At 38.2% G+C, this 13305-nt stretch overlaps 1 protein-coding gene and 1 pseudogene across 7 annotated transcripts in view; both read left to right on the top strand.

Annotated features, from left to right (window-relative positions):
* Positions 1-13305, top strand: part of SREK1IP1 (SREK1 interacting protein 1) — a 469058-nt gene that overhangs the window by 16370 nt on the left and 439383 nt on the right. For all 7 annotated transcript variants that reach the window (XR_014831456.1, XR_014831455.1, XR_014831454.1 and 4 more), the window contains exon 3: positions 10744-10887. Coding sequence is in view for 4 of the 7 variants with exons in the window: in XM_021076777.2 (XP_020932436.1) it covers positions 10744-10887 (144 nt within the window). In the remaining 3 variants the exon portion in view is untranslated. The remainder of the gene's footprint in view (positions 1-10743; positions 10888-13305) is intronic.
* On the top strand, positions 8209-9640 carry LOC106506513 (isocitrate dehydrogenase [NADP] cytoplasmic pseudogene; annotated as a pseudogene).

Raw genomic sequence — 13305 nt, 5'->3', positions numbered from 1 at the left:
CTTCCCCCCCCCCCCACATTTATATTTTTTGGCCTACATGATACCATGTAAACAACTTTTGAAGCAATAAATAACACTCTTGGTGGAGTAAAATATCAACAGATAGAGTAAAATAGTCATGAGCTTAAGAAAAAGTGAGCAGGAAGGTACAGTGGAAAAGCAGAATTGGGCACATCATAGAAGCTGAAGAAGTAAATGTTTTCATGATTGAGGAAAAATTGACAGGTATCACAGATAAGATTTATAACAAATGGATTGAAAATGTTCATTGGGTTTTCTAGATAGAGTGATTTGCTTACCTTAGCAAGATAAGATTAAGTAGAATTATAGGTCATGAAACTGTGTAGATTCAGTATGCCTCATTGAATAGTGAGGGATAAAAAGGTGGAGAAGGCCTATGTTGTCTCTATTTTTCAGAAATTTTACGTGAGAAAAGCAGTGTACTGTCTTAGTCCATCTGGTGTGCTATAACAAAAGAATACAATCTGCAACAGAAATTTCTTGCTCACAGCTTTAGAAGCTGGAAGTCTGAGATAGGGTGCCAGCATGGTCAGACGAAAGCCCTTTTCCAGGTCACAGACTTATTGTATCCTCAGTTGGAGTAAGGGGCTAGGGATCTCTTTGGAGTCTCTTTTAGAAGACACTAATCCTATTCATGAGAGTACCACCCTTAGGACATGATCACCTTCCAAAGGCCCCACCTATTACTACCATCACCTTTGCAGATTAGAATTTCAACACACAAACTTTGGTAGACACAGACTTTCAGACCATAGCAGGAACATACTGAATAATTCCTAGAAGGGAATATGGGATAATGGAGTATTTTATATTTAAGATATAAGATGATTATATAGACTGAGGGGATATTAGAGATCTTGTAGATAGTGGAAACAGAGGTTATGAGAGTTTCTCATAAGAGGTATGACAAGGATACCTCTTAAGTTTGGAAGAAAATAGATGAGAAAAGGTATGGTTGTTTTCATGTGAGGAGACAGAGTAGGAGATGCTGCCTGGTAATCTTAATTTTCTTTGTAAATTAGGAGACAGGATTATCTGTTTGTGGGAGAGGCATTGAGTGGGCATTGAATGGTCCAAGAATGACTTAAGTCAGGCATTAGTTTGGAAAAGTCATTAAGGAAAGTAGGAGAGGAAGTTGACCAAGGACAAATAAAAAAGGAAATAGTTAACTTGTGTCTGTGCTCACATCCATGAAGGAGCGGTTATATTGATGCATTGCTTGGCTGCTCAAGGGTAGGGACAACCCACAAAAGGGTAGCTTTGACCCAGATTAGTTGTTTTGCAGAGAAGTACAGTAGAGGAATAAGAATATAAAAGAGTCAGTGAGGCTTATAAAAGAGTGTTCAGATGATCAAGAATGAGAGGTTTGATAGACTAAGAGAAAAATGAAAATATTAAGTGACTGAAAATCTTAGGTTAAGAGTCAGATCTATGCATGATTAAAAGGGAATAAGAAAGCTATAAAGATAAAAGTATAGTCAAAATATAATATTGGTGTTTAAAATTTCAGGCATGGAACAGTTCCAGGTGATGATGAGGAGCATGGTGTGGCTATGGCATCTAAAGGGTTAAGGAGGAGTTCCCATCATGGCGCAGTGGTAATGAATCCGACTAGGAACCATGAGGTTGCAGGTTCCATCCCTGGCCTTGCTCAGTGGGTCAAGGATCCGGCATTGCCATGAGCTGTGGTGCAGGTCGAAGACATGGCTTAGATCTGGCATTGCTGTGGCTGTGGCTGTGGCCGGCAGCTACAGCTCCGATTAGACCCCTAGCCTGGGAACCTCCACATGCTTCGGGAGCAGCCCTGGAAAAGACAAAAAAAAAAAAAGTAAAGGGTCAAGGAACTGAAAAATCCATCCCCACACACGGACTGTCCACCCAGGTTTATGGAAGGGCTTAAAGTAAAGAGCTAGTGTGAGCAGATTTCAACAATTTCAGTGGCTCGAGGCTATTACACAGCAGCAGAGGTCTGCATGAGAGAGTAGGGGACTATTTGGAACAGTGTTGAGAAGCCTGGAGGATACGGATAATACTGAGGTGAGCTGTAGAGAAGTGTCTTCAGCAAAGAACCAACTACTGCTTTAAAAAAAAAAAGGAGTTCCCGTCGTGGCGCAGTGGTTAACAAATCCGACTAGGAACCATGAGGTTTCGGGTTCGGTCCCTGCCCTTGCTCAGTGGGTTAAGGATCCGGTGCGCCGTGAGCTGTGGTGTAGGTTGCAGATGCGGCTCGGATCCCGCGTTGCTGTGGCTCTGGCGTAGGCCGGAGACTACAGCTCCGATTGGACCCCTAGCCTGGGAATCTCCATATGCCCAGGGAGCGGCCCAAGAAATGGCAAAAAGACAAAAAAAAAAAAAAAAAAAGTGGTGGAGCACTCTGAACTGGTAGCACAGTTTGTCCACCAGGGATTGCATGTTTAGAAGTAATCATAAAAAGATTGGGAGAAAGAGGAGGGATAATTGGTTAGGGCAGAGGAACAGAAAGAGCAATATGAAGGAGTTTCCATCATGGCACAGCAGAAATAAATCTGACCAAGAACCATGAAATTGCAGGTTCAATCCTTGGCCTCACTTGGTGGGTTAAGGATCCAGCATTGCTGTGGCTGTGGTGTAGGCCAGCAGCTGTAGCTCCGATTAGACTCCTAGCCTGGGAACCTCCATAAGCCACGGGCGGGCGAGGCCCTCAAAAGACAAAAAAAAAAAAAAAAAAAAAAGAGCAATATGAGGATGAGACTTCAGGGAGAAGATATAGAAACCAAAATGATAGGGAAGTGAAGTTTGAGGGAATTAACTAGATTAAGAATTCAGATGTTTATAATGCAGTTTTTATGTTCTCAAAACCAAAGATTTTATGTAGAGTCAAAGCCTGTTAAAATTAGCAATTGTTAGCCTGGTCTGTACACTGTAGGCCAAGAAAGAAATGTAATGACACCCTAATTACAAAACAAGTTCTTTGTATGTATTGACAGAATTTTAACTGCACAATCTAAATGGAACTGTAGGTTTTATTTTTACTTGACACTTAGAGTTGCCATCTTAGCCACTCCTTGAATGAGGACAAGGGAGAAGAAGACTTTGCTTTTACTGGTATGATAAATGGTAAGAACCTGGTACTGTGTATTGAATATCTAGGTGCTAGGGTCTTCACTAAGCAGTTGAAAGATATAATTCATTGCACTTAACATTCCTAAAATCTCCCTGTGAAGTAGGTTTCATAGTCTCCATTTTTATGAACCTTGAGACCATTGGTCTGGCACCTGATTGCCAAGGTATAAACCGTAACTGGCAGCTGTGTGACTGAGACAAGTTACTTAACTACTCTGTGCTTGAGTATTTAGTTTCATAGAGTTATGAAAGTTAAATTAGTACAAATTTTAGATCCTGTGGTTTGCCATAGTAATTTCTCAAAATTGTTTTTAGTGATTATTGTTATTGTTACAAATCAGAACACAGGCTGAAGAGGATTACTCTGTTATTAAGTGGGAAAACTGAAAATTGAAATGTGGTTATTTGTAAGACTTTACACTAGGCCATAGTCCTTTTTTCCCCCATTTTAAAAAATTATGGTTAAATAACATATAATTTGCTATATCAGGAGTTCTGATCAAAATGGCAAGCTGAAACAACATAGAAAGCCCTCCTTTCTGTTCTAAACACATAGAGATACTGGAGGAAAATGGAATAACAATAATAATAAAAATAATCCAGCTTAAAACAAGTAAAGGGAGAGAGTTGCCATTGTGGCTCAGGGGGTTGAGAACCCAACATAGTGTTCATGAGGATATGGGTTCCATCCCTGACCTCACTCAGTGGGTTAAGGATCTGGTGTTGCTGCAAACTGCAGCTCCGATTCAGCCCCTATCCTGGGAGCTTCCATATAATGTACCAGGGCCCTACAAAAAAAAGAAAAAAATGAGAATTAAAGGGAATTACCCAGGTATTGGAAAGGAAAAGGAGTTCAAAGCCAGAACAGGCAATGATAGTTTAAAACAGTGAGGTCCATAGGCCTACTGGGTAGAATTTTATGGGAAACAGAATGAAGCTTTAGACCCTATGGTATGGTGGCATGTCTACAATAGAGGCTCTTGGTTAAAGCCAGATTCCGCAAAAAAAAAAAAAAAAAAAAAAAGCTGTGAAGCAGAGATTAGAAAAATTCCATCTCTGTCTAAGGAAAGTGATTAGAAAATTTACTGTGCGTTTAAGTTCCTGTACAATGATAACTAGAAGAAAAAGAATACTCGAATACTCCAGAATTGGCAGCCAGCCCAAGCTTATACCACATTTGAGGCAGGAACTATTTTTCGAAGACAAGAAATTAACATGGCTCAGCAGTAATGAATCCAACTAGTATCCATGAGGCTGCGGGTTTGATCCCTGGACTCGCTCAGTAGGTTAAGGATCCAGCATTGACCTGAGCTTTGGTATAAGTTGCAGACATGGGTTTAGCTTGAACCCCACATTCCTATGGCTGTAGCCTAAGATGGCAGCTACAGCTCTGATTCAACCCCTAGCCTGGGAAATTCCATTTGCTGTGCAGGTAGCCATAAGTAGACACCTCCCCTCCAAAAAAAGAAAAAGAAAAAGAAAGAAATTAACATGAAAAATTGGGCTGGTATCAAATTAAACTTTAAAAAGTTAGTTTAGCTACATGTCATCATTAGTGAAACTATGTAAAAGGTAAAAATAACATGGAAAATTAAAAAAAAAGGCATGGGAAAAAAGAGCAGATAGGTATTCGGTTGGATATTGTTGATATTCAGCTGTTTGACTCACAAAAATGACAACTTCATATAATTTAATAATAACCAAAAGAGCACTAGTGGAATAATCATAATATCAGATTTTTGAGGCAAGAGCAGTCCTAGGGATAAAAAGATTAAAAAACCATCAACAAGAAGATAAAAGAATGATTTTTGACTGTGCTTATTAATCTCAAAAAATGTATAACAGAAACTGTACTCAGGAGAAATTGACAAATCTCTAGTGATAAAGGTACTTAAAATTATGCTATCAGAAATTATTAGACAAAAAAGTAAGATGGAGATTTGAACAAAAAAAAAGACATAGAACCCTCTTCAACAAATAGTGATACATATTCTTTTAAAATACATACCAGGAGTTCCCATCATGGTACAGTGGTTAACGAATCCGACTAGGAACCAGGAAGTTTCGGTTTCCGTCCCTGCCCAGTGGGTTAACAATCCGGCATTGCTGTGAGCTGTGGTGTAGTTTGCAGACACGGCTCCGATCCCGTGTTGCTGTGGCTCTGGCATAGGCCGGTGGCTACAGGTCCAATTCGACCCCTAGACTGGGAACCTCCATATGCCAAGGGAGCAGCCCAAGAAATAGCAAAAAGACAAAAAAAAAAAAAAAAATACCTACCAACATTTTGCATTGATTTACTACACGGTGGGTGATAAAAGAAATGTCAGCAAATACTAAATAACTGATTTCACACAGACTTAATTCTCTGACAACAGTGTAATAAATTTAGAAAACAACAAAAGTATAGTCTGAAAACTCCTTATGTTTGGAAACTAAAAAGAACACTTCTGAATGATTGATTTGGAAAGAAGTTGCAACAAAGATAACTTGTTTCCAGCAGTATGGTAGAATGTCACTCTCTGTAAACAAATATGTAATATGTATTAGATATGATAAAGAATTAAGAATACTCTGAAATCAATTTTAGGAATATTTTCTCAGGTCAGTCTCCCAAAGCAACAGAAATAAAACCAAAAATAAACCAGTGAGACCTAATCAAACTGACAAGATTTTGCATAGCAAAGGAAATCAAAAAGAGAACAAAAAGACAACTTACAGAATGGGAGAAAATAGTTTCAAATGATGCAGCTGACAAGGGCTTAATCTCTAGACTATATAAGCAACTTATACAACTCAACAGCAAAAACGCCAACAACCCAATGGAAAAATGGGCAAAAGACCTGAATAGACATTTCTCCAAGGAAGATGTAGAGATTTGCAACAAACACATGAAAAAATGCTCAACATCACTGATTATTAGAGAAATGCTAATCAAAACTGCCATGAGATACCACCTCCCACCAGTCAGAATGGCCATCATTTATAAGTCCACAAATAACAAGTGCTGGAGGGGCTGTGGAGAAAAGGGAACCCTCCTGCACTGTTGGTGGGAATGTCAACTGGTACAGCCACTATGGAGAACCGTTTGGAGATACCTTAGATATCTATACATAGAACTTCCATATGACCCAGGAACCCCACTCTTGGACATATATACGGACCAAACTTTCCTTAAAAAAGACACATGCACCCGCATGTTCATTGTAGCTCTATTCACAATAGCCAAGACATGGAAACAACCCAAATGTCCACGGCAGACAATTGGATTCGGAAGATGTGGTATATACACACAATGGACTACTACTCGGCCATAAAAAAGAACGAAATAATGCCATTTGCAGCAACATGGATGGAACTAGAGACTCTCAGACTTAGTGGAGTAAGTCAGAAAGAGAAAGACAAATACCATATGATATCACTTATATCTAGAATCTAATATACAGCACAAATGAACCTTTCCACAGAAAAGAAAATCATGAACTTGGAGAATAGACTTGTGGTTGCCTGGGGTGGGGGGAGCTAGTGGGAGGGGTCAGGAGTTTGGGGTTAACAGATGCAAACTATTGCTTTTGGAATGGGTTAGCAATGAGATCCTGCTATGTGGCACTGAGAACTATGTCTAGATACTTACATCATGACATGACAATGAGAGGAAAAATTATGTATACATGTATGTGTAACTTGGTCCCCATGCTATACCGTGGAAAAAATAAAATTTAATGACATGTTTTAATTAAAAAAAATACTTGGATGACAATAGCCAAAGGAAAGCAGAAATTGTTAAGTCTTAAGGGTGTTTGCTGAACCCAGGGTTCTTCAACTTCTATTTTCATGGATTGTTAGGGTGCATAAAATAAAGGCAAGGTGCAGATCCCTGCTCAAAATTGGTACTCTAATAGGAGATGCTCGTTTATAAATCTAGAACTTCCAAAGGACTTCATCCTCAAGGAGGAGAGAACTAGAAATAAATTCTAGCACATTAGTGAGTCTTTAGTGGTTTGGGAATTGAATTATTCATTACTATTGGTATTGGATTTTTTTCTAATATCAAATGTAATAATGCTGCATGTAATTTTTGTTTAATTTTTGTGGGCAAGTGTGTATTTGTATATGAATGTGTATGTGAGTTTTACTTGGTTATGTTGTTATTTTTTACCATCAGTCAGTCCTAGTCAAAAAATTTTGAAAGCTATTGCCTTAGAGAAGCCATGGTGGCATGTGTACTCAGAGACATGCATAGGTGCTCATTTCAGCATTACTCATAATAACAAAATACTAGGAGCAACCTAAGATCCTATCAGTAGTAGAAAGGATAAATATATTTTTATATAATGGAATATTATTCATCAGATGAAATTGGATAATTACATAATATATATATATATCACAAAACATAATATTGAATGACAGAAACAAGTTGTAGAAACACAGGTAAGTATAATTGAGTTTATGTTAAAAAAAAAAATAATGATACAGTATGATGTTTGGGAAAGATAGACACCAGCTTCAGTTATCAACTTCTGAAGACAGAAAGAATGGAATGGAATTAGATCAGGGTTCCATAGGATAGTGCAAGCTCTCCAACTTTGTGTGTGTGTTTGCGTATTGGTGCACACATGGAAGCCTTTCCCTTTAGAAAAAATGTAAGTGAATATGACAAAGTGTTAACATGTGGGTTATAGGCACTTAGGTATTATTTTCTGTACTTTTCTGGTGTTTTTAGTATTTGATCTTTTTAAAATTTCATCATGCATGAGTAGATAACTGTTGTTTTCTTATAGGGAGAATCTGTAGGGGTGAATGATGTCAGAATTTAAATTTTAGGTGTTCTTTCAGAGAACACATTAAATTGTTATTACGGCCCCTTTAATTAGATAAAAGCTATGTAATTACATGAGTATAGTAGTCAAGCTGATAAGGAAAAAGGTATGGGAGTGGAATGAAATAGAAAATCCTGAATTGGATGCCGGCTCTTTGTTTCTGCTGTGGCTGTGCAAGAAGCCGAAACAGCTGGAGTACAGCTGGGATTGCCTGAGTGTGCGCTTGTGGGGTTGAGTCTGTGAGTGGCTGTGGCTGTCCCGGGTCATCGCCAGGGTACATTCCCCTGCAGGAGGTAAACTGCCCTCAGCTGAGTCTGCAAGATTGAGAAGAGTTGGAGTGATAAGAAGTTGTAAAGGTCTATCAAAGTTAAAATGTCTCAAGAAATCCAAGGTGGTTCTGTGGTAGAGATGCAAAAAGATGAAATGACTCGAATTATTTGGGAATTGATTAAAGAGAAACTCATTTTTCCCTACATGGAATTGGACCTGCAAGCTATGACTTAAGCATAGAGAATCGTGATGCCACCAATGACCAGGTCACCAAAGATGCTGCAGAAGCTGTAAAGAAATACAGTGCTGGTGTCAAGTGTGCCACCATCACCCCCAATGAGAAGAGAGTGGAGGAGTTCAAGTTGAAACAAATGTGGAAATTACAAAATGGCACCATCTGAAATATCCTGGGTGGCACTGTCTTTTGGGAAGCTATTATCTGCAAAAATATTCCTTGGCTTGTGAGTGGCTGGGTAAAACCCATCATCATAGGTTGTCATGCTTACAGGGATCAATACAGAGCAACACATTTTGTTGCTCCTGGGCCTGGAAAAGTAGAGATATCCTACACACCAAGCAATGGATCCCCCAAAATGACATATGTGGTACATGACTTCACAGACTGTTGTGGTATTGTTATGTGGATGTACAATCAAGATAAGTCAGTCGAAGATTTTGCATACAGTTCTTTCCAGATGGATCTGTCCAAGAGTTGGCCCCTGTATCTGAGCACTAAAAATACTATCCTGAAGAAATATGATGGACATTTTAAAGACATCTTTCAGGAGATATATGACAAGCAGTAGAAGTCTCAGTTTGAAGCTCAGAAGATCTGATATGGGCACCGGCTCATTGATTACATGGTGGCCCAAGCTACAAAATCAGAGGGAAGCTTCATCTGGACCTGTAAAAACTATGATGGCAAAGTGCAGTCGGACTCCATGGCCCAAGGTTATGGCTCTCTTGGCATGATGACCAGTGTGCTGGTTTGTCCAGATGGCAGGACAGTAGAAGCTGAGGCTGCCCACGAGACTGTAACACGTCACTACCATATGTACCAGAAAGGACAGGAGATGTCCACCAATGCCATTGCTTCCAGTTTTGCCTGGACCAGAGGGCTAGCCCACAGAGCTAATTCTGATAACAATAAAGAGCTCAGCATCTTTGCAAAGGCTTTGAAAGAAGTCTGTATTGAGACTGTTGAGGCTGGCTTCATGACCAAGGACTTGGCTGCTTGTGTTAAAGGTTTACCCAACGTGCAACATTCTGACTACTTGGATACATTTGAGTTCATGGACAAACTCAGAGAAAACTTGAAAATAAAACTAGCACAGGCCAAACTCTGAGGTCATTCCTCGGCTTAGGAGGATAAGTGTGTTTTTTTGGTAACTTAGGAGGATAAGTTTGTTTTTTAGGCCACTTGGTTTACATTTTTCTTTAAAACACTCAAGGGTAAAGGCAAAATGAATTTTGTAATTTGTTAGAAGCCAGAGTTTATCTTTCCTATAAGTTTACAGCCTTTTTCTTACCCATACGCATATGCCACCTTTGTGAATGTGACAGGGGACTTTTTCAAATTTTATTTTCTACCGGTAGCCTAGGAATTGCTTTTAGTGTCCATGTGTACTCAGCTCACTGTCACTTTTTCCTCATCTCCTGATATAAATGACCAAAATGAAGAGCGCTTGAGAAGGGTAAGCTGTAGCCATGGTATTACTGTATAAAATTGTGTAAAGTAGAAATTCATTCCCTTCCCCACTTTCCATGGCCTGTGGCACTGGGTGGTTTTGACGTCACAGATGTTTCATTACGTGAGGTAGAGCTGTCCGTTAAACTTGCATAAGATTTGGAATGCAGGGCCTGGCTGTAACTAAAACATGTGAAGACACAGTCCTTTTTGTAAAGAGCTCTAGCTTAACGTTTCAAAAATACCAAATATTTTTGAGCAAACTGGAGAATCCAGAATAAATACTACCCTGGGGTTTGTCCCCTGTTTAGCTCCTCTTCCCAGCGTCCTGTGGACAAAGTATTATGCTAGCCTGAACAGCGTATTTCATCCAAGTGCAATAATACAAGCTGCACCTTTTTCCCACTTCTGCTGGCCTCTTTTATTTCCTTTATATATATATGTGATTTTTCAGAAGTTGATTGTAAACACTATTCTAGTCCTGTTCTTTATCTAGATGATCAATTTTAATTAAAATTAAGCACTAAAATAAATAAATAAAAATTTAAAAATAATAAAATAAAATCCTGAATTGAGAGTATTTTCTTTAGTGTATTGAAAGGGAAAATACCATAATTCAATATACTGAAATCCATAAGAAGTAGCTCTCCTCCAAAAAAATGCTTATTGAATTAACCTATTATAAAGAAAAGAAAAAAAGAAAAAAGCCACTTACTGAATAAAAGTTAAAACTAAACATTTATTATTAAAATTGTAACTTGTTGCTTACTATGATGTGACACAACAGAAAATATGTACCAGTAATTTTGTCATTCACCTTTTTTGTTTGTTTGTTTTATATAGCTGGTCACCTGACTTTTGAATGCCGCAATTTTCTCCGAGTAGACCCAAAAAGGGACATAGTTTTGGATGTTAGCAGCACAAGCAGTGAAGAGAGTGATGAAGAGAATGAAGAACTGAATAAATTGCAGGCATTACAAGAAAAAAGTAAGCAATACTTTTCCCCCTCTATCCTTTAAAAATGTTTCTAAATGGTTTTCTGTATCATATCATGTCTGTCGTTCTACTGGATTTTCATTAAGATAACTTTTGCATCTTAAATAAGAAGTACTGCATAGGTATGAGAATAGGCTTTGAACATTGTAAATAATTTGCCCAAAGTCAAACAGTTGGTCAGTGGTGAAACCAATAGGTAAGTCTCTTTCTGATTCCATAACCCAGGTTCTATTTTGATTTGTTTTTCCATCTCAGTAGAGTGTGTCACATGGTACAAAGAGTCTGATTTAAGATTTGGTTCCCAGCCATATTTGACTACTTTTTAGCATGTAACTTTTACCAAGTCACTTAACCATGCTGAACCTCAATTTCCTTGTGGGATAATACAAAGATCAGGTGGTTACATCATACTCATTCAAATCAGAGATCTTAGTAGTGTCAAGCTTTACTAGTCCAGTTGTTCCTTCAGCAACAGGGATTTGAACTGCATGGGTCCACTTTTCTGCAGATTTTTTTCAATAATAGAAACTATAGTACTATACAAGCTGCAGTTGGTTGAATATGCAGATGCAGAACCATGGATATGGAGGACCACATATATGGAGGGCCAGCTGTAAGTTACACTTGGATTTTGGACTGCACAGAGGGGCAGCATCCCTAACCCCTATGTTGTTCAGGGGTCAGCTGTAATTTCAAGTATACATGTAATTATAAGGAAGGGAAAAGTAATAAGAGTTCTGGGACTACCAATACCACCCCCAGGTGTCCCCTCTGGCAAAGGTTTACATAAAAGCTTTCTTTCTACATTACTTGCACAAAAGAAAGTCATTTTCATCTTGCAAGTCTCAATTTTATATCCAAACAGTTATATTTGTCAAGGAGCCATGCTTCATAAATCCCTAGATTCCAGGATTATTTACCATAAACAATTTTAAACAAACCAGGTATTTACCATAAACAATTTTAAACAAACCAATAATTTATGTTATTTAACCACCACACCTCTCCCCCCAAAAAAGGATTCTCTGGCTAGCAAACACTATTAATTTGTTTCCAAGAAGTCCGTTGTTAGCATGTTTATAAAGATATTTGACCAAGTTACCCTCTTTCTTTCCTGGGGTATCTTCCTTTCCTCTCAAAAAGAACAGATTTTAGACAAACCATTTGTTTTCCATCTTGTATATAAAATTACCTACCTTTGCAGTGTGGTTTATAGGGATAAAATGTGATGCTGTCTGTGAAAATATTTTGTAAACTACAAAATGCCATATGTAGATGTCACAAAGAAGCAAAATGCAATGTATGAGATACAGGTTTAGGCATGAGGTAAGAGAGATACAAAAAGGTTAAACTTTTTTTTTTTTTTGATCATTAGAGAACAACAAACACTTAAAAAAATTTTAAGCTTTCCATATTATGTCCAGTGAAAGTAAGTGAAAAAATCAAATGCTAGAGTACTAGGACAAGACGAGAAGGCAGAAGAGGAATAGAGCCTCAAAGAAAGCAAACGAGTAGCAGTATATATGAGTTGTGTATATAAGTATATACAACTTCCAGGTAAAGACAGCTGTTTGAATATACACATTTACTTTTGCTCCCTCCTTAAACAACATTAAAATGATAGTAGAAGTTTTTTTTAAGACAAACCCATGAGAACAAAGAAAATGAGAGTAATAAAGTTTTACTGAAAAGCATATGTGCTAGTGATAATGGACTGCACCCTTGAGGGAGCCCAATCCTTTAGCATTGTGAAAAGCTGAGGATAACCCACTTATACACTTTGAAACCCCCAAAAGTCTTGATAATGAGTATCCTCAGAAGTGAGAATGTTTGTAAGACTAAAAGCAGAGGGATTGGTTAAAAGTCTGAAACAGATGCTTTGTTCCCACTCCCTACTCTGTGAAGCCCTGTCGCTCAGCAGACTGCCACTGTTCTGTTTTCTAGACAGGCTAAAGTAAAGGGTCTTTAAACACGGACACACCAAACACAAATCAAAGTAGCAAAGTTAGAAGATTAGCTACAGGACGATGAGAACCTTCTAGCCATCCTCATCGGTTTGGTTCCCAGACATCGCCCAGGCAGAAAGAAATAAGGATACTGACATTAGGTATTCTTCAAAGACAAGTCCTCACCAAATTGCTGGTGAAGTCTAGATTTCCAAGTTTTGCTTGCTACAAGTTTCCAGTCAGCTTTTAGACAGTGAAGGAGCACTAAATTTCAGAGGAAAGATTCTCACATGTAATACCAAAACTAAAAACAAAACAAAACAAAACAAATCAACTTGAAAAATACAGTCTTCCAGGGAAAAGAAAGCAACAGAAATAGTTAATATTTAGTTTTATAGAAAGACAAGATACAGGATGCATGAAACATGAATAATATACTATAAAAAGAACAAAAACAGTAAAA

The sequence above is a fragment of the Sus scrofa genome, chromosome 16, assembly GCF_054392235.1.
Source record: "Sus scrofa isolate SSC_HxYL_T2T_F1_AM1 chromosome 16, Sscrofa_HxYL_maternal_Yorkshire_Landrace_v2.0, whole genome shotgun sequence".
Classification (NCBI taxonomy): Eukaryota; Metazoa; Chordata; class Mammalia; order Artiodactyla; family Suidae; genus Sus; species Sus scrofa.
This window is presented reverse-complemented; position numbering and strand designations above follow the sequence as displayed.